The 27,389-nt window shown below is 40.4% G+C and overlaps 2 protein-coding genes across 4 annotated transcripts in view; both read right to left on the reverse strand.

Annotated features, from left to right (window-relative positions):
• Positions 1–3,542: 3,542 nt before the first annotated feature.
• Positions 3,543–18,638, reverse strand: dse (dermatan sulfate epimerase). 3 transcript variants are annotated; one of them, XM_046374064.1, is made up of 7 exons: positions 18,438–18,638; positions 15,797–16,271; positions 14,288–14,541; positions 8,489–8,728; positions 6,495–6,702; positions 4,199–5,932; positions 3,543–4,136 (listed from the first exon to the last, which is right to left on the reverse strand). In XM_046374064.1, exons 2-7 carry the CDS (start codon positions 16,225–16,227, stop codon positions 4,046–4,048), a joined length of 2,958 nt encoding a protein of 985 aa, XP_046230020.1. In that variant the 5' UTR covers positions 16,228–16,271; positions 18,438–18,638; the 3' UTR covers positions 3,543–4,045. The 3 variants fall into 3 exon arrangements, with proteins under 3 accessions (XP_046230020.1, XP_046230023.1, XP_046230021.1); XM_046374067.1 differs by lacking the exon at positions 18,438–18,638 and having other exon boundaries at positions 15,801–15,932; XM_046374065.1 differs by having other exon boundaries at positions 3,902–5,932; positions 18,438–18,637.
• Positions 18,639–21,486: 2,848 nt separating this feature from the next.
• The window catches only part of nt5dc1 (5'-nucleotidase domain containing 1), a 52,210-nt gene continuing 46,307 nt past the window's right edge, over positions 21,487–27,389 (reverse strand). Inside the window, exons 11-12 of the mRNA XM_046374069.1 lie at positions 24,598–24,766; positions 21,487–22,649 (exon numbers count right to left, since the gene is read on the reverse strand). Of these exons, the coding sequence (XP_046230025.1) occupies positions 22,537–22,649; positions 24,598–24,766 (282 nt within the window). The 3' untranslated portion in view covers positions 21,487–22,536. The remainder of the gene's footprint in view (positions 22,650–24,597; positions 24,767–27,389) is intronic.

The raw sequence follows: 27,389 nt of genomic DNA on the forward strand, positions 1-27,389 counted from the left end.
AGATTAACTCATTGTCAGTTTGAGTCTCTTCATGGGATGTGCTGACAAAAAGAAAAATAAAGAAGGTCTACCTCATCCTCTAAGTGTCACGGAAGTGTCGCTGATGCAGAGGGCTGAACCCAGATGCAGAGGGCTGAACCCCGATGCAGAGGGCTGAACCCCGATGCAGAGGGCTGAACCCCGATGCAGAGTCACAAGGAAAGGCAGCGAGGCAGGAGTCCAAAATCGAGATAAACCAAAGAGAGAGTGAAATTTGATCCCCGAGATCTAATCAGTTCATCATTTAGTCTTCTCTGTCAGCAAGAGCTATGAAAGTGCTGGGCTTATGGAGATTATTTTCACACCAGAAGCTGAAAGATGAAAGAACATGCATTATAAAACACTGTTTAGGGGTATATGAGTGTATGTGTTATGTTACTAATGGAATGAATTACATCAAACAATACCTTTTAAATTACCTAAATAAACTTCCTCACACAATGTTTATCTGGAACTACAGAAACAGGACACCACTATGACACACTACATCATATTCTATGTCTCATTCACACTGGATCACACACATAGAGTTGCTACAAGAACAAGTAACCACATAATTACACATCACACACAGTGGACAAAGCCTGGGATGACTAGGTGATAAAATACAGTGTTTGACACAGGCTGACAGCTCTGCTCTAGGGAAGGTGCATTAATGTGATGTGGTATAAGGTTCGCCAAAAAACTGTTCGATACCCAGACACACTATTATCAAATCTTCCACTACCAAATTGCCAAGTACATTTTCCCTATGTCCTTCTTTTATTATTGTCTGTCCTGCTAGCGTGACTTTCCAGAGGCCACTGTGGTCTCAAGTGGCAATTATAGGATAATATAAAGGAGTCCTAAAGGGAGACTGAAATCAGTCATAAAATATGTTAGGAATGTCCCTTCTGTGGCAATATCTATTTTTATTTGTAAGCAAAAATTAGAAATAAAATTTTATTTTAAAAGATTCATTGTCTCTTTCCAAATGAAAAGAAGTAACAGAAGAACTAGTACTGAGTCAGCAGTGGTGGGGAAGCAGTGCTGAAACTGTAGCCAGTGAAATTACTCATTGGAAGGAGTTTAGCTAAAGCAAAACACGTCAATTTTGTTTCAAGCAGAGGCTCCATTACAAACTACACAGGAAAGGTAGTAGTATAACATTCTGAAACTATTTCACACCAAACAAACAGTTAAATAATACAATGATGAGTACAAATTACCCCACAGGACAAATTCATCTGTCTCTCTCTTTGGGGAAGGGGGAAGAAAGAAAGAAAAAAGGTAAATAAAATGAAAAGTACATACACATACATATACTCACAATAAACACTGCATGCTCTTGAATATGGCACAGAATTATTTTGCACAATTTCCATCAGCAATAAATTTGAGCCACAGTTTCCAGAGCTACACAATTGTGTGTAGAAAAGAAGAAATAAAAGAGGAGAGAGAAGCTCAGTGCATCATGGGATATCCCCCAGCTAAAAACCTATAGCATGACTAGACCAGCCCTGAGTATAAGGTTTTAAGTCGTAGACGTAGCAATTCAAAGATAGTATAACTCTCCAATTCGATTAGAAATGTGGCTTGACATGACAGTATCATTACATTCCAAATTTCTTGACAGGATGCCAAGCTGTTTCATTTCATGATAAGTACCCGAGACCGTATATGACATTTCTAATACGTCATGTCACTCTGGCAGACAATACAGTGTGTGTGTGGCATGTAATAGGTATGTGACAGGTTTCACTCACGATGAATTGTGCAAAATCCACACAGCTGCAAGGCATCGTCAACATACGTCTCAAAAAATTAGAATATCATGAAAAAGTTCAATATTTTTTGTCACTGTCATCTGAAATGTTAGCAACGGGCTTAAAGCTTGTGTCAGATATCCACTGAAGAAGACGTCAGAGTTTGTCCTTCATTTCTGGCAGCGCCAACTGGAAACTTCCCATTTATTCACACCCATCTCGATGGAATAATATTTGGACTTAATGTCATCCCTTTGTCCCCTTTCCATTACTGAAAATGAATTATGTATATACAAGGTTTCTGCATAGTGTCTCACGTGACACCAGAGGCTGAATGGAAGAAGCTAAAATGCTAAAATGAGAGATTTGTGTTTTGAATCATTGCACATGTCATGTATTAGTAATCTTTTAAGAGGCTATTTTCTCACCTCTGCTGGGTATGAAACTACCATCTCCACAAGAGGTCTACCATAAAGCACACTTTTACCAAATAAAATCTGCCATAAAGCACCACAACAGGGGCTGAGCACAATCCTTTCCGCACATAACACGGGCAGGAACAGGCTGGAGCAAACAAATTTTTTTTCCTGGGATCAGCACAAAGTGAAATGCAAGAGGTCAGGCTATAATTCTCTGGAGTATTCACAGAGCTTTGTGCCTGCTGTGCCTCTGCAAAATAAAAAAAGTCTCAAATAAAACCACTGGGACCGCAGTGGGTCTCTGTAAGTCAGCCTCCTTTTAGTTCACATCAGGACTTTATCTTTTTTGATCAAAAATCAAATCCCTATCCAAAGCAAATCAAGCTGAGTTACAGGCATTCACCTTCTATTGACCTTTGCTGCTGCTGCATAAAATATTCAGTGCAGTATTGAGAAACATTAAAAGACACATTGAGCAGTCAGTAATCGTGTTAGGGCTTGAAGGGGTAATGCTGCAGAGAATAAAGGCCAAAGCTTAATGCAGAATGTAACTGAATTACATTTCTAGTAAGTCATTTCACAGTGTGTGTGGTATACAACAGGTATGCAACAGGGAGGACACAGGTTTCACTATAGATGAACCATGCAAAGCCCACACAGCTTCAAGGCATCATCAACATACAAATGTAACAGCAATACACTTCTTTATGCTACTGCTGCCATCTTACCTCGTTATCGACACCAAAGTCTGTCAGAGCTTCATAAGAGCCAGACTCACACAAAGAGTGCATATTTTACATTTTAAAGTGAGTGGCACATGAACTATTCCGTGTAAGAGCACAAAATAATCGCAGGCAATCGCAACTTTATCTGAAATGTTAGCAATGGGTTTAAAGCTTGTGTCAGATAACCCCTTCATTTCTGGCAGCGCTTACTGGAAACTTCCAATGTGTTCACTCTCATATATTCACTTTAATGCGCGAGTGGGCAAAAATTCCCACACTCCAAAATCTTGCGGAAAAGCCTTCCCAGGGGAGTGGAAGCTGCTGTGGCTGTCAAGCAAGTCTATGTATTTAGAATGAAATGTCATTAAAATCCCTGCTGGTGTAAAGGTCAAGTGGCCCAATACTTTTGTCTATATCGTGTACATGAGTTAACACTTACATCTGCCTAAACTACCCTGCTACATATCATTTATGCAGTGATTATATACTGCTTCAGTGCTCTGTACGTGTTGTCTGTACATGGTGAAGATCTCTTCATTCATCTTGGTCATCGTACTATACATTTTCAGTCCACACATACACTTGACAGACAACACACAATAGATATAAACCTATGCATGTAACAGTTTTATTTACAAATGGTAAAAAAAAAAAAAGTGACCACAAAAATATATCTTGCTTTCACATATATACATTTAAATGTATTTCTATGAACTATGTAGACAGGACAAATCTTAAGTACAGATGAGGCAACTGCATTATAGTGGCTAAACCTGAGATCTTTGATACAAGTGGAGACCTCTGAACACCACAAAGGACAAACTTCACACAGACTTGGTTCTAAAGCCCAACAGAAACTTTTTGTATCAGAGGAGGTCTGTAATCATCTTGGCAATTCATCAGTTTCCTTTTAGAATCAGTTGTTTTTTTCCTTTTTTTTTCCTGAATAACCATTAGGTTGATCTCATGATTGTTAGAGCCACAATTATATAAAAAAAGGTCCTACTATTGCAAGTTTAAATATGCATCTTGTTACATTATGGCATTCTGGAATTTTTTTTTTTTAGTTTAATTCATAACATTTAAACTTTTTTCCTGTGAATTTACAACTTCATTCTCAAAATATCACAACTTGTAAAATCACAACATTTTCAAAATCCCAGGCTCTTTCTTTTCTTTTTTCTAGATCTGGCTCAGACTGATGTGAGGGGTGCATTTAGTTCATCACGAACAACAGCGACCCCTCACATCGTCATGTTAACACTGTGAGTGAGAGCAGGAGAAGTAGAGGTACAGTAGGATGAAGCAGTCAGTGAGAAGGATGCTATAGAAGCATCTCTGTGTGCGCAACCTTCGACCCCTCTGAAAACGAGTCAGTAACACAGCCAGCAGCAAAAAGAAGGTGGCAGTATTCAGGAGGAGAAAGAGTCTTATATAAGAGGTTGTGCTAGAGAGACCCTCGCTCCCTGCTGTGGCCACCATGTGAACCTCCTTGAATTTACGGCCCTCGATAAAAGCCCCCTTCCTGTTTTTGTGGCCATCTGTATAATCCATAAATGCCCGCGACTCTGCATCTCCCTCCCCTGGACCGTCCTCATATGCATGCTTTGAAGTCCTCTGTCTCTCCTTCTTCTCATTCACCTCAATCTGTGCAAAAATATCGGGCAGACTCTCAGAAAGCTTCTCTCCTAGATTTACTTTTTTCCCGCCTTTACCCTTGATCTGCTGTTTAGACATGGCAAACATCTTCTCGATGACCTCCTCCGATTTCTTTTTGTCGGAGAACTGGAGGAGTCGCTCTGCAGTCTTACGGAAGCTGGCAGTATTGAGAACTCGGCTGAGGATGTGTCTCTCCATCTGCTGGAAAACGGGCTTGACATGCTGGAGGTTGTCCTCGATTACGTTGACATATTCCTCTACTTCTTCAGGTGAGCTGTCCACCACAGCCGCCGCCTTCTCGAATACAATCTTCTTGTGATCCAGTAAGACCATGGCAAACAGAGGCTTGCTGGTGACCTCTCCAGTCAGCAGGTAAATGGTGTAGGTGTGATCCTTGGTGGCCAGGTAAATATCCACTCTCTGGTCATCACCACGCAAGCTGAAGCTATGAACATCCACACCTGGTCCGAAAAAAATGTAAGCTACCCTCGTGTGAGGATACCTCAACGGCATTGTGACATTCACATAGTTAGAGCCATTATACGGGTACCCTCGAGGATAAGTCCAGTAACCTAAAACTCCTTTGTTACTGTAGCCTGTGTCATCCATCCAGAACATTTTATATTTATCCTCACCGTGTGATACAAAAGCTCCATGAACCCCATCTACCTTTGTGCCCTGGAATGGAAGGTCAGTGTTGTGAAAGAAGGCGCTCATTGCCCTAGTTGGGCTGTCTGGATCCAGGTGGATGTGGTCCACGAGGAGCAGGAGCTGGGGATGAAGCAGGAGTAAGTTTCTCTGGAAGCTCCTGATCTTCAGCTCTGGATTATAAGCGGAATGTCCGTCCCCACGGATGAAGACCATTCCATGTCTTTCCATGGCAGCTTCTACTCTGCCCTGGGTGTCAGCCGCTAGTCCCACCTTGTACTTCAGCCACTTGGAATCGCAGGCTTCCGTAACTTGTCCGGCCCATGGCTTAAAGCAACTCCCTGACATGGCAGAGCCAAACAACACTGCATTGTTCAGCAAAGTGTACTTGGGTCCATACAGTGCCTCAGTTATAAATGGGACCCCATTAGGTGCAAAAGTAAAAGTGTTCTGATCAGGGTGCTCGTGCCCTGCATTAAAGTTTCTCCACCCTTTGATCCACTCTTTGTACTTGTTCCTGTGAACAATGTCAAAGATGGCGCGCCCTCCTAGCTTTCCTGACTTGAAGGAGAGAAAGGAGCAATTGGTGTCTGCAGGTAAAGCACTGCCGTACGTTACCACACCCCAGTCTTCAAAGTAGTGGAGCTGGGATGTTCCAAAATCTGACGGAGGCTTAGGAGACAGACCTGGATCATACCTGCAGAATAACATGAGAGGATAGATATCAGAGCAACCACTAATGGAAATTCTCATCTGTATAAAAGGCATTCCAGTGGTTATATTCGGATGACATGTTACAGTTTACATGATTGATGTACCCATATTTTTATAAACCTGCCTCATTTATTTGAACCGTACTTCTGTGATTTTCCTTTTCCTTTTGCTTCCCGTCTTTATGCTAAGTTATATTAATCACTTGCTGGTCCGATCTTCATATTTATATACATGAGTTTGATATCAAATCTCTCACCTAACTCCTTGGAAGAAAGCATATAAACATATTTCTCTAAATGTATTAGAGGATAAAGCCAGGATTCAAATACAGCCGAAACAATAATTGATTTGACGACTGAGAGAAAATGAATCAAGGAAAGGAAAATGCTGAACATTTACTGGTTCCATTTCTCATTATTCCTATTCTAACATTTTCCAGAAACAGCTATGATGTTAGTTTGAAACTTTAATAATAACTCTAAACATTTCTGTTTCCTGGCAGGTAGTTCCTCTGAAATATTATGAAACCAAATTCAGCAGCTCACCAAATGAACTCTGTGTGGAGAGTACACCATCGCTGGCCTTTCGCAGCCTGCCCTGGCCCTTCCATCACCCTATTTTGATGAATAAGATCTGCAAGCCAGTTTCCACTGCCATTACGCAACACATAGCGATCCAAGAAAACCAGCTGGCTTTCTGGCCCATAGAACCAGTTGTAGTTGGAATCTGCAATGGCAACCGTCCGCTGAAATCCTGGTCAGACAGTGAAAACACACAGGTGTGGCTCATAGAAGTGTCATGGTGTCAACAGAAACATTCATAAATAATGAATGGGCAAAGGGTACACATGATAAATAAATACTGCAGTGCTGACTGATGTTGACATGTGCCAAAAATGCACAAAATTATCACAAGCTAAAATGCAAATTCTTTGTAAAATCCTACACATTATCACAAATGGCTCTCTGCAAAATATCTGGCCTCTGGTCACAAATGTGTGACAAAAGTGCCCACTCCTAAATGAACCTCATCTCCCTCATGCTGTGACCTTGTTAGCCTCAAACCAAGTGCAAAACGTTCATACTGTTTTGTTGTCTGTGGTTATGTAAGGAAATCTGTGCACTCGAATGCTGAGAGCAATCCCGTCCCTTGCTTTCATTTGAACTTAAAGTAACTTGCTGAAGCACTTTCACTAACATAACTGCATCCATCCATCTTCTATACCGTCTATCCGTAAGGTGGGGGGTCGGGGTACAAGTAGAAAACCTACAGGCATGCAGGCACATGCAAACTCTACGTGAAAGCGCCCTGACCAGGATTCGAACATGGAACCCTACTTTTTTATTAAAAAAAATATTTGTGTTTTGTGTTTACACTTGAACTTCAGCTACATTCAGTGCTTATTCCTGGGGCCCACGGCCTACATAAGTAGCTGTTGCTTTTCATTTCACTGTACACGTTAACAGGTTAAAGCAGACACATAACGTTCGAAAGCAGAGCAGCTAACACATGACTGCAGCAGTACATCATCGACACTTCAAAAACAGAGTGAAAATTAGGTGCTGATAGTCATATGAACATCATACACCTTTCACTACAGTTTTAAGGTCTATATCTGTAAAAAAAATATATAAACATCATGTTGCTCAGAGTCCAGGCTCAGTCAGCATCATTTGGATCCTGAATGCCTGACCTGTCCACTAGTTTGTCAGTTCAGATTTTAATTGGTTAATCAAACTTTTCACCTGTCAAATAACTTAATTTACTTTGTCATCATCTCTAAAACTATCAGCATGCAAGTAAACGCACCATTGCAACTGCAGTGTTGTCTGGGTCCCTGGTACCAACTGCAAAAACACTATTTAAATGTCACTAATACGACCAATCTTGGAATGTTTTAACTTCAGTGTGCACACTTTTCTGAATGCTGTACCTATTTTGTGGTAATAAAAAGTTGCACGTGACCAACACCACTGACTTTTTTTTAAGAAACTGTCATCTATTTTTTGTCCTTAGGATGCTACTTTCTCAAAAACAGCTGTCAGTGGCACCTAGAACCTGGAAAATGCTACTTTTCAGCTCTGTGTAATCAGAGGTGCTTTCTGACTGCAGCAGTGCTGCTCAGCCACAATACAGAAACAGTTGGCAGGGGGCTGTGAAAGGTCCAAACCTGGCCTAGGGGCCCCTTTTCTGCTGCTGTCCTCCCTCTGCACTTCAGACGAAACTTCTAGGACAGCAAAGATCCCTGCTGGTCTCAGCTCAGCTTTGAAAGGCATCCAAGAACAGAATAACTACACACATGCATACCCCACATCAGCTAAGAGGTGAAGCTACTCTCCGATATGGTAGCCTAAGGTTATGTTCACATTCAACGTAGTGTGTTCACTGGGATAGAGCATTCTAGTAGGGACTAACTGGATAAGTGAGTCATTCATAATTAAGTAAACACACAACACACACTGTTGACCTGTACCATATTTGGCTTCCTAAATGTATCCACTGCAGAGAAAAGTGATGAAGCAGATGAAGTGACAGTTACCGGGCAGGATAGTCCTGTAGAGGAAGGCAAAGTGTTTAAGGAGCCAGGGGTGGTCAAAATGGCTAATGGCGAAGTGGCGTTGCACTAGGAACATGTACTGGAAGAGAGAGCGGGTGGTGTAAGTCCCATAAGCTACTCCTTCATACAGGGAGCCATCCGTCACATCCTGCAAAAGGACCATGGACTTCTCCATGATGGACAGGACCTGCTTTGTCCACAAGTAGGCCTCCTGGAGGTAACCTGGAACACAGGGAGATGAGATGGTTTCACTGGTTAAATAAAGTCTGAGATCCCCAGGTACTCCTTTTGGTTTTTTCTTTTGCTCAAAGGGTTGCACTGATGTTTATGTATGATTTGGTTTTTGACCATATACTACCGTCATGCCTACTCCAAATATTTTCAAAAAAATCCCATAGTGTTTAAGATGTGTGACTGCATTTTCTTTACCTTTCGGGTAGCTGCTTTTAAATTATGGCTGTTGACATGTACAACCTTTATTCCCAAAAAGTTGAGATGATGAGGTAAGCGTAAACAAAAATAGAAAAAAAATACCTACATTTAATTGAATATAGTGTAATAATAAGGTATTTAATTTTAAAACATGTATTGTCACGTCTTCCTCTGCTTATTCGAATTCTGGTTGTGGGAGCAGCAGCCACAGCAGGGATGCCCAGACTGTCCTCCCCTCTCAGCTCGTCTGGGGGATACCAAGGCGTTCTCAGACCAGACCAGAAATATAATCCCTCCATCATGGGTCTGCCCCGGGGTCTCTTCCCGGATGGACATGCCTGAAACAACTCCCCAGGGAAACCTCTGGGAGGCATCCTAACCGGGTGCCACCTCAACTGCCTCCTCTCGATGGCTCTACTCTGAGCCCCTCCTGGATGTCTGAACTTCTCACCCTATCTCAAAGGTTGAGCCCGGCCACCCTGCGGAGGAAACTCATTTCAGCTGCTTGTTTACGCAATCTTGTTCTTTTGGTCACCACCCATAGCTCATGACCATAGGTGAGGGTTAGAACGTAGATTGACCGGTACAGCATCCACATCACAGCAGATGCTGCTTTGATCCGCCTGTCAATCTCCCGCTCCATTTTACCCTCACTTTTGAACAAAGCCCCAAGATACTTAAACTCCTCCACTTGGGGCAGCAATTCGCACTGAACTGGAAAGGGCAATCCACCCTTTTCCCGCTGAGAACCATGGCCTCGGATTTAGAGGTGCTGATCTTCATCCCAGCCAGTGCAATCCGAAGGTTACTGCTCGATGACACCTACAGGACCTCATCATCCCCAAAAAGCAGAGATGGAATCCCAAGGCCACCGAACCTGACACTCTCCGTCACCGTCTCCGTCCACCTAGAAATTTTGTCCATAAAAATTTTGAACAGAACCAGTGACAAAGGGCAACCTTGACGGAGTCCAACCCTAATGGACGACTAAGAGACTGACTCTCCTTTCCTGCACCCTGGTGTAGACTTTCCCTCTATCGTTGGAACACACCCTCTGGTCCCTCGTTTAACAGCCTCAGCAACTTCCACCCCAGTGATGGGAGAGACTCCCTCCAAGCCCTCCTGGCTCTGTTTCCTCCACAGAATATGTGTTGGTGGAATTAAGGAAATCTTTGAAGCGTTCCTTCCACTGCCTGACTATATCCTCTGTTGAAGTCAGCAGCTCTCCACTCCCGCTGTAAACAGTGTGAACAAAGTGCCGCTTCCCCTTCCTGAGTCACTGGATGGTTTGCCAGAATTCTTTGAGGGCGACCGAAAGTCTTTCTCCATGGTCTCACCGAACTCCTCCCAAACCCAGGTTTTTGCTTCCATGACTGCCCAAGCTGCACATTGTTTGGCCTGCCGGTAGCTGTCAGCTGCCTCAGGAGTCCCACTATCAATCTTAAAACTGACAAACTTTATTTGTTCTTGTAAATATACACTCATTCTGAATTTGATGCCTACAACAAGTTTCCAAAAAGCTGGGACAGGGTCCTGTCTATCACCATGATGCATCACTTGTTCTTTTAATAGCACTCAGTTTAGGAACTGAGGATAAATTTATTCGGACTGAGAGAGATGTGTTGTCATATGTTCTTATAGAATTACAGACTACTGGTTGTACGTTTCGCCTACCATCAGTCAAGTAACAGTTTGCTCCCATGTTTGTCCTGATTCTTATAGTGACTGATATAAAGTTTTGTTACATGGTGCATGACATTACAGGTCTCAAATTTAGTGTCACCAGTTCAGTATCTGACCAAATGTATAATGTGGTCACAGCAGGGATTCTGTTCCTGAGTTATGGTGCTGAGACAAAAACATTATGAATTTACCGTGAAGTTGACCATTGACCTTTTGGATATAAAATGTCATCACTTCATTATTCCAACATATGAGTCATTTGTTTGAAATTTTGTCAAAATTGGCGCATGAATTCTTGAGTTATTGCTATAAACGTCTTTTGTGAAGTCCCAGTGAAATTTGATCCCTAAGATCTAATCAGTTCATCCTTTAGTCTTCTCTGCCAGCAAGAGCTATGAAAGTGCTCAGCTTATGGAGATTATTTTCACACCAGAAGCTGAAAGATGAAAGATGAAATGACCATGACCATGCATTACAAAAGACTGTTTAAGAGTATATGAGTGAATGTGTTATGTTACTAACGGAATGAATGACAGCAAACAATGCCTTTTAAGTCTATTACCTGAACAAATCTTCCTCACACAATGTTTAGCTAGAACCATGGAAAGCACGACCCCACTATGACACAGTACATCACTGTCTCATTCATGCTGGATCACACACATAGGGTTACTACAAGAATAAGTAACCACATAAGTACTACAGGCACAGCTCTTTGTGGAATCCCAGGGCCATCGGCAATGACTGGTCAGCACCCGCCCAGCTGGCCAAGTTCTCCCACTAGAGCCTTCCCTTAACAGTGTTTGGTTTGGTCTTGGGGACCGCTGGCATACACAGAGCAGGTATTTACCATCAAACAGGAACTCCTGGAAAGTCAACGATCAAATTTACACAAATAGAGCTTCACTAGCACTCACACAGTCCAGTGCCACACTTCAGAGTAGCGTAGGTTCTGAAACTTTTCACTCGCTTTGCTCAAAAGTAAAAACATTACATGAACGTTTGAACAGAATAAATTCAGCTCTTCTGACAGTAATGTGGAAAAATAAACACCACTTGTAAGTGTTCTGGACAACCAGAAGAGAAATACTCACTGATGCAAGTTTATTTCATTCATGCAATCATTTCATTAAAGCTGCATTCATTCATTTTTGGCCATTTGCAGGCAAATAAACAAGTTGAAGTGTCAAAATATATCAAAATAGTCAGTTTTGATTTCTGTTTTTGGCAAACACTAAGTAGCTAGTGAAGCTACAAGCTACTCATAACACTCTCTGTCGTTCTCTCTGTGTTTAGTCATCACACAGCTCTATCTGATTGGTTACACATCACGAGCAGTAACCCATCAACAATCAAGGTGTGGAAATACTCAAGTACAAGTACTTCAGAACTCAGGGGTGGGCCGTCAGGGCCAGCAAGGCCTTCTATGCTGGCCTAAACAATATCAGAAGCACTGACTTACATTTACAACCTAAATTCTAATATTTGTTCCATGAAATTGTATTAATTTATTCCCATCGGTTTATTCTCTTCATTTCATAGCATTTCTCTCGGCTGCTCCACTTCCAGCAGGTGGATGATCGATTTTTGTCCAATCAGATTTCAGCCTCTATGTGTTGCCCCCCCACTGAAGGCCCAGGTACCAAATGCACGAACACCACTGTCAGAACTGTACTTAAATACCTCACAATGCAGTGTAGTAACACTGTAGCTGTAGCAATTCTGCCTCACAATTCTGGCAAATGGCTGCCAATTTACACAAATAGCAGACATAAAACAAAACTAGCATTCTACTAGCTACTTTACAAAAATAAGTTTAATACTCTCCTTTTATTTCAGTTTCAGTCTCCACTGACCCCATGATATCTGGCTTTTTAGCTTGCTAAATGTTTGTCTTCATTGGCTAGTTGCCAACCTTGTGTACTGTTTGACAAGTAGTGCACATTATAACGGGAATGCACTTCTTTACACTACTGCTCTACATTAAATGTTTAATTAAGCAGTGAATAATCATGTTAGGTCCCACAAAGGTAATGCTGCAGAGAATAAAGGCCAAAGTTTAATGCAGAATCTGACATGAGTTATGTGGAGAACCTCATCTCGAGGACAATTACTAAGGCTTAAGTGCAGCTTTGGCAGGTGACCTTAGGTAGACTACACTGAAATTACAGCCAAAGTTTCTCTCATAAGACTGACCTTGGAAAGCTCCACCAGGCAAATAATTAGTTCAGAATAACCAGTCAATCGGGAGACAAACTACATTTACAAAAGACAAAAACAGAAATAGTCCCAGAGGAGTAGGGAATTAACATACAGCTAGTGCAATATTTAAATGGGGAGATTCAGCCTTTTTCCACAGAATGTCAGGTTTTATTAAACTGATGCTCATCTTCAAAGAAAAAAAAATCATTTTGACGATAGGACAAGAAAGCATTATATCAACCATAACCTGTAACAAAGAGCTGCAACTAATTATTTGTGGCCTAATTGATAAATCATTTGTTTACAAAATGGGAACATATACACTGTGAGAAGTATGACTCCACAGAAAATGAGTCGAAGGTGTCGCCTTTGTTATGTCAGAACACAAAAATATTTATTTTGCTATCAAGTGTAATAAAGAACAGCATCCGTTTTTTCATTGAAGAAAACAAAGTGAGAGGAGGTTTGGCATTTCTGCTCAATAAATAACTAACACATTGGTATTTTTGATAAACAATGAATTATTTTACTAATTTGTTAAAAATATTCACATTTTTCAGCATCACAATGTAAAAAATTCATATTATGTTTCATATTATTCTAAAGATTAATATATATTATTGAATATCAAGGGTTTTGGATTGCTGATTCAGGCAAAACATGTCGATATGGCTCTGCGAAACTGGGATGGACATTTTTCAGTAATTTCTTTCTCATTTCCATTAACTGACGAATTGAGAGGATTATTGGGGGTCCTATAAACTTTAAATGACTCTAGCACTTGCTTTTTTTGTTTGATCTGCTCTACTGGTGATCTCACAAACCTTTCAGGTACGAAAGTACCTTTTGTGGTTATGCTGTGTTGTTGTATGAACTGTAAAATGTGATTTGAACATAGAGGACCAACACAACAGAAAAATGATTCTTGTAACCCTTTATCAGGAAGTACGATTGTAAAAAAACATAAAATGACCAATGAGTACTTTCACTAGCAGCAGTGTTGGCAACTGTCGGAAAAAGTCCCTAAGCCGATTTAGAGTGGTTAAAGGAGTCTTGTAATTGAGTTGTAACATCTAATGTTATGTTTCAGAATGTTGAGAGTATTTCTAAAATAAATCTACACTTATTACTGTGAATATTTAATATCAAAAATCAGGCCTTCTATGTCCAAAAAGTTTTTACTGTAAACTCTATACAACTGCATTAGAAGGGCGGAAATCCTCTGAGTCAGTCTTGAGACCATGTGAGACTAAACCTCTATGGTGAGACACAGACTAATGACATTCCTTACATTGAGTTGAAGCTTCTTAATACAGAACAAGCTTTCTTTGCAGGATTTAACTCAAACTGTTAAACACCACACAGCTGAAATGAGTGAAGGAGGTTCAGAATTTTTTCAATACAGGAATACAGGAGTACAATACAGGAAAGAGACCATAGAGAAATGAAACCCTGTCCACTAACCTTGGGTCATGTAGATCAGGCTTCCTGTGAGCAGAGCCACACAATTGGTGGGCTGGTGGTTGTGCAGGTATTGGAACCCCCAGCCTCGGACATAGGACTTCTCGTACATCAAGCGTGAGGCGTTGCCTATCACCTGCAGGAAACGCTCCTGCTGGCTCTTGTTCAAGTACTCATACAGGAAGTCGTAAGCGGTGGCAAACCCGACCAAAGAGTGCGCCAAAGGAACTTCATCCCAGGGGGCATCTCTGACCAACCTGCAATACAAACACAAAGCATCAAACTTACATGGAGCATGTGAAAAGTAAACGCTGAATGGTAAGCAGGTGTGAAATGTTCACTCTTTAAATAAAAATCCTGGCAAATCGTTTATCATGAACAAGAAGTCTTTTTCTTTGCAAAGCTCTGTGATTATCTTTTACATAGCTGTAAAACATCCTTTCACTTTGACAGCAAAACAAACGTGCTAAGTAGCATTTTACTCCTCCATGTAGAGGTTGGCCACAATGGGTGACACTGGTAAACCCATGGCACATCCATGCTTTTGTCTATAGAAACCTCCACTGTACTGAAATAGGTGGAAATAAAGCAGAGGTCCAGCAAGGTGCAGATCTGGTCTGAGATGAAATTGGTTCTGGTGTGCAGGGAATCGTCCGACTGTAGCTGTTTTTTGACTGTTTCCACTGCCTCCACTGTGGGTATGCAGGTGAAAAGTGACATCTAAGGATGCCTAGGTTTCGTCTGGGGCCAGTCTGAGTTCCCGGACTTTGTTTGTAATTTTTACTGAATACTGAAATTCTTTTGAATAAATTATCTATTTTCAATTTTAATTTTAAACTTTCATATATATTTCAGTATTTGAAGTCTTATTTTTTCAGTTGCAGATTTTGTGTTTTCAGATTCACCTTCTTTTCTTTTTCATAGTTTCAAATCTTATTTTTTCAGGTTTCAGATATTTTTTGCTTCAGTTTCAAATTGGCCTGGATCTGGCGTGGGGGGCGTGGCATCAGCTGAGAGGGGCATGAAATCATCAGTGACAGGGCTGCGCCACTTTGTGTACAACATGTGACACCTGTGTAAAACGGAGTGGCTTGATTCCAGTCTGGAAATACGGGAGACTCAGCCGAGCGACTGACCAAGGACTGGAATCATCCGGGCTGAGAACAAAGAGAACCGGCCGATTCTGGTCCCTGGCCAGTCGTTTGTTGCAAGTCTACTTCAAATTGTTTCTTTTGTCCAATCAGCAGTTCAAAACCCAAAGAGGGGAGTTGCTACAGGGTACTAACAGCTGCTAAACATATTTTCTGGACTACAGATTTATCAACCCACAATAGAGAGGAGACGGTTTTGGTATTAATACGCTGTTGATGTGGATATGGGGATGGAAACAGGTATTAGGTATCACCTGTAAACTATCTGTAAGTAAATCCTAATTCTTTTAGATTTCTTAAAAATAAGGTTTCTATAATCTCTTTATGTAAAATTAAATAGATGGAATAATAAAAAATGTACCAACTAGGCTGAGCCGCCATCCTTTCCATGTAGTCCCTGGCCAGGTCGAGGGCTCCAGCCCTGTGTGGGTACAGCAGGCAGAACATGGACAGCACACCCAGGTTGTTCCCGTACACCTCATTCCAGCGGGCACTGAACTCTGCGGGGCTCCATGGGGGCAGGTACTCCTCGGGGTGCTCCAGCATGGTTTCGCCAGCCTCGCGAATCCTCCTTGCCATGTCCCGATGAGTCCCTGCAGCTGTGTACTGCATCTCCTCTACATCCCCTTGACTAAAGTACAGCATTGGATGACCATCATAGTTGCCTCCCATGAAGGGAATTCCGCCGCTGGGGTCCACTTCTGGTGCTGCTGCAGCCACCACCGGAGCAAGCAGCGGCCAGAGCAGACTTATGAAGAAGACTGTAGGGGCACCACGGGTGTGGGTTCTCATGGTCTCATGAGAGGGGGGACTGTGGCATAGCTGTAGGAGCTCAGCTGTGAAGGAGAGGTGGGGGGAACAGAAGGATTTGAGAAAGCCAGCCCATATTCTGCACAGCCTTTCCTTACAAAAGCCCTGCATTCCTTGAATAATTAAATACAGCTGTGGTTCTGATGATGCAGGCTTTCCATACTGATATAGACCATTACTGAGTGGTACAGTTAAGTGCTAATCACAGTATTGTCTGATAACTTTGGAGTCATTCTTATTAAGATAGATAGTTTACATTTTCCGTCAGTTATATCTTTGTTACCAAAAATACTACTATGTCAATAAAATCTTCCACGTCACAGTCAAATCCGGAGGTCATATTACACCTCTGCATGCTGTTACCTAATATTCATTTCCCAAGATTTATTTCTGAGTTGCTCAGACAAGTCTAGCCATGCATACCCAGATGGCCAGCCGAGCAGGCCTGGAGGTCATAAATGGCCCATTACTGCAGTAACATTACTCTGGTCCGCTGAAACAACCTCTACACCAAAGTGCTGTGCTTCACAGAAAGACAAGAGCTGGCCCGGTGTTTCTGCTCTGAACATGACAGTAAATTCCATGACCTTAGTGGAGCTCTTGGCAAAGGCCTAATGGAAAACCCTTTGGTAGTGATTTAAACAAGTCTAGACTAGACTGAAGTCCAGTCAAACGCGATGACTTTTGCCTTGCGTGTAAAAAAAACAAGAAAAGCTTAACACAAATGCTGCCTCTCCTGAAGTCCATTTTGATGTCTGACCTAATGAAGAGTCACATTCCAATGTGGGACAAACAGAGGAATGGTGTCCAAAACTGAATTCATTTATCACGCTGAAGCCATAACTGAGCCAAAAATTAAGCCAAAAGCCTGAGTTAGACTGAGGTAAAATTTACTTGACTTTGCATTGTTCACTACTGGGGACTTGTAGTAGGTCTGTGCTACTCAATAATAATTTTGACGTGGTCTCATTGTACTTAAATCTACAATAGCATCGCTATAGTGTATTTTAAATGTATTTTTATGGTTAACTACAGCCAGGGCTGTAGAAAGAGTTTTAGAAGTAAACAAAGCCCCCCACCCTCCCCTAATCCATTTTTGTTTTTACTGTTAAATGTTCAATTATATCTTAAATATTAGGTGAAAACTCTTAACAAACTATGGAAATAATAGATTACATGTCAATTAATTAATCACACAGAACTACCAAACACATCCAACATCTCAGATGTGAGGATTTACTTTTCCTGTTTAATATCACTGTATGATTAACATATTTTTGGGTATCACATTGCTGATTTTTTTTTTGAGTTTTTTTTATGACTAATGTTGTGTTTGTTAATCAATCGAAATAACAATTAACAGATCAGAGGGAAATGAAAATAACTTTTAATAACAGCCTAAATTAATATTTCTCAAAATGCCATCAATACTTATGCTAAATGCTCATATGGTTCAGTATCAAACCTCAGTATTTCCCAGCTGTTGTGTCTGCAGCTCAGAGTATCAACACGTGTCAAGGATCATAAGTCTGTATCCAGTCCAGTATCAGAACTTTAAGTCTCGGGAGTTACTTCTGGGTTTAAATCCTGAAGCTTTTCTATGTTCAGAAGCATTGCAATTATAAACAAAAATGAAATCTATAAAGGTGCTATGCAAGAATCAACTAGCTCTTATAATATAAAAACTGCCAATCTCCCAGAAAAGCATAACATAGTCCTTTAGGTTAGCTATAGACCTGGGGTGTCTGAAAAAGTGCTGCTTAGTTGCAGTCATTACGCAAATTATGGTACCGAGTCATTTTACGTAATATGACTGCAAATAATGCATGACCGATTAATAACTGCCGCCCAATGTTGTGAAGGCATAACAGCAGAGGTTTCATTTTTGCCAACCATGACATATGTCCACAAAAGTCGCTCACAACATCCTGCATTTAACTTTTCAATTTTTATGCTAACCTCTTGTTCATTAAGGCAAAAAAACCCCTCCAGTCATCAGACGACTTCTGTCTAAGAGTTAGAAACCCCTCTCCGCCACACACCTAAGTGAATTCTAACAGTAATCACATATCGATGTTATTGATGATCCAAATCTGCGCACAAAAGTAGCCCTGTTTCCGCCGACCATTAACGGAGTTTGGAGGAGTGAAGGGAGAAAAGAAAACAACAAAAAAAAAAACGGTTTACGTTACCTGTCAGAAGCGGCGCTCACAAATCCTTGTTCCCGTTCTCACAAACGACATTACTTCCCGTCACATCAGACGATTCCAGAAAGTTCATCAATACTGTTGAAAAGTTTGTTTCATGAACGTTCCAAAGTTCGAGAGAGGAGGGAAAGAATGTGTGAGAGCGGAGAGAGCGTCATGCTGGCGAATGAGGAGGGGCAGCAGGGGGAGAGAGGCTTAAAGGAGACCTAATGAATTAAGTGGCTGCCCTCCTCCCGCTCTTCTGAGTCAACATGTATTCATGTTTTGAACAAATAATTTCAAACTAATGCTCACCTGAGATACGTCAACGTTGTGGTATTGGAGTCTACTTTTTACATCCTGATTTGTACTGTTTAGGTTTTAAGACTGACATTTCACTTTGTAGCTATGGTTAGGTTCCTTGTTAGCTCCATTTTTTATTCTTTATATGTGAAATATTTTTCTACCATTGATGTTTGTAATGACTGGCCTAAGCTGGTGTTTTTTTGTTTTTTACTTGCGAGAGTTTAATTGTGTAAAATGAGCAGGTCACTATGTTGTTTCAGCATTTACCATCAGCCCGTATTTGTTACTAACTGTGGCCACAGTGACTGCTGTGCAAAATTATTATTACTATTATTATTGTTTTTTTTGTCACATTGCAGTGTGTTTAAATATGTCTTTTGGTTGAAAGAATAGGGCTGAGAGTTGAGCTTGACAAGCCAGGAAATATCTCATGTCACTCACATATCACACCCCTTGGATATAAACTCAGTAACCTGCTTATTAGGTCAGCCAATTTAAAACTAATGCAGTCTAATCTGTTTTAGAGAAGTGGTTCATTCTTGTGTTTGTGTTGCTGTTGAATGTGTGACCAATATTTTGTTTGTCCCATTTAAATCAGTGAGTGTGGACTAAGGGTTTATTAGGGTTTATTGCAGAGCAGTTGTATCAGGTGGTATTATCCTTAGCTATGTGTACCAAACAAAATGGCAACTGAGTGAACTGCAGGAAAAGAAATCATTCTTTAATAAGCCTCAGAGACACTAAACTATGGCAGCTCTAGTATCAGTTATTCTGTCAACCTTGTAGTACATCATTTAGAGCATTCTCAATGCAGCTATAATAATAATACAAGAGGGAACAATAATGAATGAACATGCTCAATTCCCATATCTTAATTATAGCTCATATGTTTCGGTCTGATGGTAACGGTGTTTCAACCAAGTACAGGAGTGTTTTGTTACATAAACGAGTAGTCAAGGGGTCGGTTAGATTGTTACACTTCAAGAAGCCAATGTATCCATATGGCTACAGTTGTGCAGCGTGAAAATGTCCTTAACTGTAGACTAAGAAGGGAAATGTTTATAGTGCTGCCATAGAAGTGTCATTAGGTTTAGGAAAAAGTCTTCACATAGTAATAAGGGTCTATAACTACGTGGGGTGGGTATTCATTATATTCCTATTGAGAGTGTGAGTATGCTGGGACAACTGGGGGCAGTTTCTTCCCTGAAGAAATACTGTACATCAGTTCAATCTATTACTGAACTGCTTCAGAGACAGAAGGGGAGACAATGAAATAATACTTCATAAAAATACATTGTTGTTTCTCTTCCCATTCACACACGAATGGGAGTAAACTAGCTCATGTGCCAGCCTTGAATTCATATTGCTTTAAACTTGTGCAACTGCACTCAATGTGTGCACAGTACAAGGCTTTGCCGAAACGTTACTCAAAGAGAGAAAACCTTATATAAGAAAAGTCTAGAACATTTTATTTAATTGACAGTACTTCAACAATGGAACACAAATTGAACTGTCCCTGTGTTTTAAAGAACTTAAGACCACAAATGAATCCAACATAAGGCAGATGTGCATGTCAAATTTTCCAGGTCAGGTGAAAGAAGGTTACAATCACAACAGCTGTATGCATAAAACACTTGCACACACAGCACGAGTAATAATTCACTTTGGATCTCACATAAATGCTGACGGTTGTATGCTGCTTACCGTCACACTATTCTCTCTTTATTTGTGAGAAGATGGTCATCTTCAAGAAACACTTCAGCATTTGGGAAATCTTGATGGATGAGTTACTCACAGCCAGATGAGAAGATTGAAACCAGTATCATCTTTATATGGTTAGCATAGAGATGTTTAGCTTAGCTTAGCAAAAAACACCGAAGGAAATTAAATAGCAAACAACTACGTAGCTAGCACCAAGCCAAGAAGCTATTCTGGCTATTTCAAAAGTACTCCAAAAAAATTTGGATAGCAGTTTTATAAGTTTAGAAGCTAATTCAGAGAATGGCTGACATTTTTAATTTGTAATTTAAACTACAATTCAGTGGAATACAATGGAATAAAACATTAGGTATCTCTGAAACTATAATTGACAGCACATAAGCGCAAGAGGCTTACATTGTACTCAATTGTAAGGTGTTTGTAAAATGCTTGGTCACTCTGTTGTATCACTTGCCCCTGAGCAAGCTTGGCTACTGTTGTTCCCTTTCTTACCACAACATGGAGTAAACAAGCTAACACCAACCATCGGAGAAGTAACATGAAAGAATTTTAGCTTTGGCGCTGAAATTTCATTGACAAAGCCGTTGACTAACTTTGTTCACAGAATTCAGACTAATTACTTGTTAGCTAATGTTTGTTTGAATTCGACTTTTTGAATACCGGTAAGTGGCAAGTGCGTAGCATCTCTTTTGTCCTCTGTCCATGTTTACGTCAAAATTATAATGAAAATTTTCAATCCAAAATGGAATGCAGAATATCTCCCCAGAAAATCTGACTTGGATAAATTAATACTGAAAAACAGGAGACCAGAATAGATCCAAGGTTAATTACACCTGAGCCAAAAAGGTAGAGGACCTGAAATGACCCAAACAAATGACAGCTAATATTGAATCTGCTTGGATCCAGTTAGGTATTAGACATATAACAGGTCCACAAACTGGGAATTGGAGTTAGACAGAATATAATTTGGACCTGGCACAACTGGGCTCACGGCTAAAAACAAGTTCTGGAGTTGCTGTAAGTTGTAGTCTTTATGTTGGCACTAACAGCTTTGCTGCCTTACTTCTAAGCTAGGCTAAACACTTCCTAAATACACAGTGATAAACCAGAAATCAATCTTCTGTGACTTAACAGCAACAATCAAACTTCCACAGATTTCTTAACTGAGCGTTCTTTCAATATTATGGCACAGCTCGTCTATGCAAACCGACAAATAACCATTCAAGAGTCGGCTAAACCGTATCTCAATCTGGTACTGCATATGAATGAAGCACAAGTAGTCCACATTTTTACACAATCACTAAAAAAGCACATGGCACCGTTGCACCAAAAATAATACAGAGAACATCTAGCATAGTCTTAATCATCCATTATTATTATGAAGTGTTTTCCAAAGGTTTTTTTTTTCCTTTTTTTTTCTTGAAACAGCAAACATAAAGGTCAGCATTATGTCAGTTCTTTAGCAACAATGACCTGAAGATTAACACTCTCTACAAAACTGACACGGGGAAAACATTAGACCTTAAACCTCCTGTTAAGGTTCCTAAAATGCATACAGTAAAGCTATAATAAAAAAAAAAAGACTTCACAATAACAGTGTTAAGACTGACACAATGATTCCAAAGGGTTTCAAGGGGACTATCCGGGAACTGCTTACAGTGGGTAACGTTCTTGAGGTAATCACTTCTGGGATAAAGACACAGTAAAATGCTCACTTTATTTCAGGAAAATCAGATTTACCATAGAAAATAATAGGGGGCCACACAAATGAAACAATGAAAACACATCATTTCTTATTAATACAGTATGCAGACACACACACATGCACACTTATTATGTCCACGTGTACAGTACACTAAACCACGATACAACGTTCAAATGTAGGCATTATTACAGATACTGTGGCTTACATTCACATGGTTTCTCTGAATGGCTGAGGAGTGTTTGCTTCCTTTGCTCCACAAATGACAGCGGGATCAGGTGAAAAACTACAGGCAAAAATGGAGGCACATTCCTCTCCTGAGGCAGAGGGGTACGGGAGAACTCTTCTTTTTTTTTCCAACTTTTTCCTTTTTTTTTTTTATGACAAACTCTCATACCTCTTCAGCAAAGAATCTGGGGGCCTGGGGTAATAGCCGGTGGTGCAGGGCTCGTCAGGGGAAAACCTGCGGAACTTGTAATCCAGAGGGAGATCTAGTAAGAGTGAAGTGAAACAGAAAAGTCAGTTGCATGTTATCCAGTCCAGTGTGCTCGCTACCTGCATGTTAAATGTGCCACTGCTGCTGAAAAGCAACAGCAAATAGTCAAGAGTAATAATTCAGTATTCAGCAGAAAAGCATAGTTTGTTCTAAACAGCAGGTAGCAGTCACACAGACCAGAGAATGTTGGACTGAGACAACTGGCATAAAACAATCATAAGCTACAGGCCTGCAAACTCAAGAGGAACGAAAAAGCCACGGGTCTCAGAAAACAGAACCCCTGTAGGGCCATTTGGAAAAAATATACACATTTGCCTCGAGACATGATAGGACTATGCAGTCCACCCTCAGTACACACTGGATGTGTCATACAAGTTGTGGGATGTGCAGATCCAAGAGGCAAATGTTACAAACATTGCTGGAGATTGTCAACACGTGTAAAGATGCTACCAGTGTGTGAGTCTGAATTAAAGATGTGAGTGTTTAGAAACACACTGAATGCAAGCACTCCTGTCCCTCAGCAAATGACAATGACTGTTTCTTGCTGGATGAAGTTAAAGTCAGTATGAGTTTGCAGGTGTAAATTTACCTGAATGATGAACATGATTCACTCTGCATTTTACTGAAGTTGCACAACATAACTCCTTGATACCAACTCACTGACATGATAGTATTTTACTGTTTTCAGATAGTAGCACTGCAGGGCTTCCAGTGTTTACTGTGCCAGTGGTGAAACAAGTTGTATTTCTCTCACTACAGATCTGAACAGTTTTGCCTTAGATCTACTTTCTTTGATGTACTTCGCCCTTAAAGCTGTCTGAACTGAGTTGCAGTCAGATTGTGGTGTGGTTTGTGTGCAGTCAATGCAATTTCTGCTCCTGCAAGAACATCATGCACACATGTCATGTCAACATCAATAGAGGCTTTCTTGTCAGTGCTACTAAGAAAATCAACATGTTAAATGTATGATTTCCTGTCAATATGTTGTAAACAACTGCACAAACAGGTGCTTACTGTTGCACTAACAACAGCACACAAAGGAGAAAGCAGACCAATGTGGTTGAGGGGAAAAGTTCAGACTCAAACAAATGAGCCCCGTGTGAAAAGAGCACTGAACTCATCATTATATATGTGACTAGTACCATTTCTTCCAGGAACTGTTGTGCTGTAGTGATGGTTGGAGTTAACTGGGGCTGCACATCTGCATCTGGTTCAGTCCCCGGTCTGATACTTGTGCATGTTTCTACACTGAAGCGATGGAGACAGTGTTTGATGTGGAGTAAAGATTTTCAACCACTCAAAGTCTAACACTGGGCTGTTTTTTTCCCTGGGTTTACTTCATTATTTTTATTCTCAGGCATGTTCTCTGAACCATATGGGTGCATTTACAGAAATACACTGCCAAACATATTCCCATCGCTTGACTGAAAAAAACATGAGTTTTGTGTTTGTCACATTTAGAAGCTAAGGAAAGTCAGTGTTTTGGAAATTCTTCTTTATTTACTGAGCTGCACTGAACCAACCACAGGAACGACAGGCTTATGTGAGAGCAAAATCTTTATCCCTGTCATGTTATCTTTCCTTGCCTTACTCCTCGATTTACTCAAACACTGAGAAGCATTTCACTTCTCCAATTCAAATGGTCTAAATGGCTCTTGATGCTGTTTGATGTTAATGCAAACTCATACCATTCATTCATTTTGCTCTGTTGTTATAGTTTCTTCTGTTCTTACTCTCTTTGCTGTACTTTATTTTGATGTTCAGTTAGTATCAATAAAACTGAAACAATGTTTCATATGCAAACAACATGTGCAGGAAGGGTTTCACTGACAGCTGCTTGACATAAAATGGTTTGGTACATAAAATGGAAAACAGTGTGCCAGCCATACTATTATCTGAGTACTGCTTTGGCACTGTGCTGTGTTTTCCCTCCTTCCACATACCTGCTATGTGCTCTACACTAGGGATGGCCATAGTGCTGTATTTGTGAATGCAGTGGCAGCACCAGGTCAGTTTCTGGCTCTCCTCATCCCCTCCTCCGCTTCTGTGTACATCAACAAAGTAGGAGCCCCACTGCTTGGACGCAGCAGAGGGTGCCTTCATACCTTGGTCCTGTTGAGACAGTCGACACACAAACCAAACTATGAAACTGACATGTGCAGACCTGATAAAAGGAGAATGGAATTCTACTCCAAGTTTGGGGGGCATATTAAGACTTCAAACTGGCTTTAACCCAAGCAGCTTTGAGGTTTGACTACTGCCTGAATCATAAGTTCGGAGAAATCCCCCGTCTTCTATTCATTATCACTCAAAGAACATCAGCACATTTTATAAACAGAAAGACATGATGAGGAGCAATCGTTGCGACAACAGGACGTGGTGTTTCAAAGACAGATGTTAAAGACATTGACAAGATACAAACCAAAATGATTTAGTGCCTTGCACAATATCAGCTTAAGAAGTGTTCAGAGATGGAAAAAAAATTGTCTGATAATCAAGTTGTCATGGAGATTTAAGTACCAAATATTCATAAACATATAATCTGAAGAGGAACCAAAAAAACAGAACAAACCATGATTGACTACAGAGGTATTTCTGAAAATGAGGAATCAATAGCATACACAAGCAGAAACCTCTAACATAATTCAACACAGATGAGTTACTGAGATTTAAGAGTTACTGAACAAGCCTTAAGACTGTTGCTGATTATTTGTCTGTCTTCCAACTAGTACCTCTTCTGCACCATTAAATTAGCTATCTGAGATAATGCTGATAAATGAAACAAGCATGAGCCACAGGAAAAGGATGATGGTGTTTTACTTATCACCATCAAGATTTAATCTGTGTCAGTAACGTCCTCATCCGGCTTGATCTATAGGAGCTGATCTGCAAGATGGGTATCAAGAGCTGATAAAAGCATATTTTTACTTTCAAGTTGTTTAGCTTTTTTGTATCAACAGCAGTTTTATAAAGCTTCATCAAAATTCCTAATGTTATTAATGCTACACTAGCTGTTATACGATAGCACAAATGTTTTATTTCTCTTTGTGTGTGTTTAATAAAGAATCTAGAAAAAATGTTGTTTCTGTTTACAAAATGAAAATGAACCAAACAGGATACTTTACGGTTAATGTTTCAGCTTTAGCAAGTGTAATCAGGTAGGTCATTCAGGTAGAGTAATCAGGTAGAGTCAGAATATTAAGAGTACTGAAAGAGTTTATTTCAAAGGCCAAGGAGCACCACATGAAATGACTACATTTGTATGTGGGGTTACAGTTAAAAAAAAAAAGCCTGTTTTTCACTTCCCCACTGTGTGGAGCTTGTCTTGGATGCTATCAGAATTTAGGCTAACATTAGCTTCAGCAACTTCAGCCAGTGTTACCTGACAAATGTCTCATTTGCCAATGACAAGGGACAGCCTTCAAATGAAAACATACTGTTTACTTAATACAAAAAAGTATGAAAGCTGAGCGGCCAAACATTAAGTTACAATAGAACATCAGTAGTCTTATTTTTATTCATTCTTATCATCTCAATTAAAAGCAAGGAATCTCTGTCTGTCCTCCATTTATCTTGTGAACCGATCAAATTCAGGGTCTGCTCTGTACAGTGTCGAGTGCTAAGGGTCAGCAAGTGCATTACGGCAACTGTCTGCTATTCTATTTGTAACTGTAACATTATCTGGTCCAGGAAAAATAGCATGATGGTTATCTGGGCAAATTCCTTCATTAAATGAAAGTCTAACAGAAACAGTGGGAGTTCATAGACATGGTTTCATGTTCAAGGATTTTGAACTGGGATGCCCATTTGTTACCTACAAAAATATTAAGTGCACCACCCACAGACTTGATGGTAGCCGTTTCCTCTTTAAACCACATTTCCTTGTAACCTAAGAAATTGCTTTGTCTGAAGGTGCTATCATATTTAACCGTTGCTGTTCAGCAAGTACACATTAGATAAAATAATTGTTTTTCCTCTTTTTCTGAACCTTACCCTGACACCTCCCCTCCACCCACATTTCTTTGTTGGAATTCAAGATATTTTACTGGAATTCCTGATAGAAGAGATAGAAGTTCCTGTCCAAATCCTGCCGTTGTTAGATGGCTACAATAAAGGACAGCAATCCATAGCCCGGAGAATTTAGTTTTGCTTTAAAGTTTGCAGTAAACTGTGTTCAGGCAGGACAGTGTAGTTATTCAAACCCGATCAGATCAGTCAGACTTCATCCAACTTTGTTGTAGAAATGTCGCCATATTTGAGGCCAGCTTAGCCACTGCCCTCCAGACTGTAGGCAATTGTCACGCCTTGTGTTTTGGTTATGTTTTGTCTTTGGGTTTCTAGTCCTCATATGATGTTTCATGTTTGTCTTTTCGTGTGTTTCCATGTATTATGTTCCAGGTTTTTGTCATGTCCTGTTTTATGTGTCACTTACCCTGTGTGTCTGTTTCATGTAGCTTTGCTTTAGTTTATCCTGACTGCTTTCTCTTCCCTAATGTGTTGCACCTGTGTCTTGTTATGTTGTCTATTTAGTCCTTGTCTTTCCAGTCACGTTTGTCGTTTCATTGTATTTGCTTTTGTATTCGTGCTTGTTTGCTTCATGCCAGGATTTGTTTTTTCTCGTCATGCCATGTTTTTTGTCGCCACAGTTTTTCCTTCATTCCGTTGCCACAGTAAGTGTATGATTGTATGCTTTTTTTATATAATTAAAAGAATATTGTTTTGGACCTCTGCCTCC

Source organism: Scatophagus argus, chromosome 19 (assembly GCF_020382885.2).
Source record: "Scatophagus argus isolate fScaArg1 chromosome 19, fScaArg1.pri, whole genome shotgun sequence".
In the NCBI taxonomy this organism is placed as follows: Eukaryota; Metazoa; Chordata; class Actinopteri; family Scatophagidae; genus Scatophagus; species Scatophagus argus.

What these genes read in the sequence shown, in the direction of transcription:
- dse (XM_046374064.1), bottom strand. Translation starts at nt 16,227, where the DNA reads ATGAGAACCCACACCCGTGGTGCCCCTACAGTCTTCTTCATAAGTCTG. An exon ending in ATGGCGGCTCAGCCTAGTTG is followed by an intron (nt 14,542 to 15,796) that starts GTACATTTTTTA and finishes TTTGTATTGCAG; the next exon opens with GTTGGTCAGAGATGCCCCCT. An exon ending in CTACAGGACTATCCTGCCCG is followed by an intron (nt 6,703 to 8,488) that starts GTAACTGTCACT and finishes CTGTCTGACCAG; the next exon opens with GATTTCAGCGGACGGTTGCC.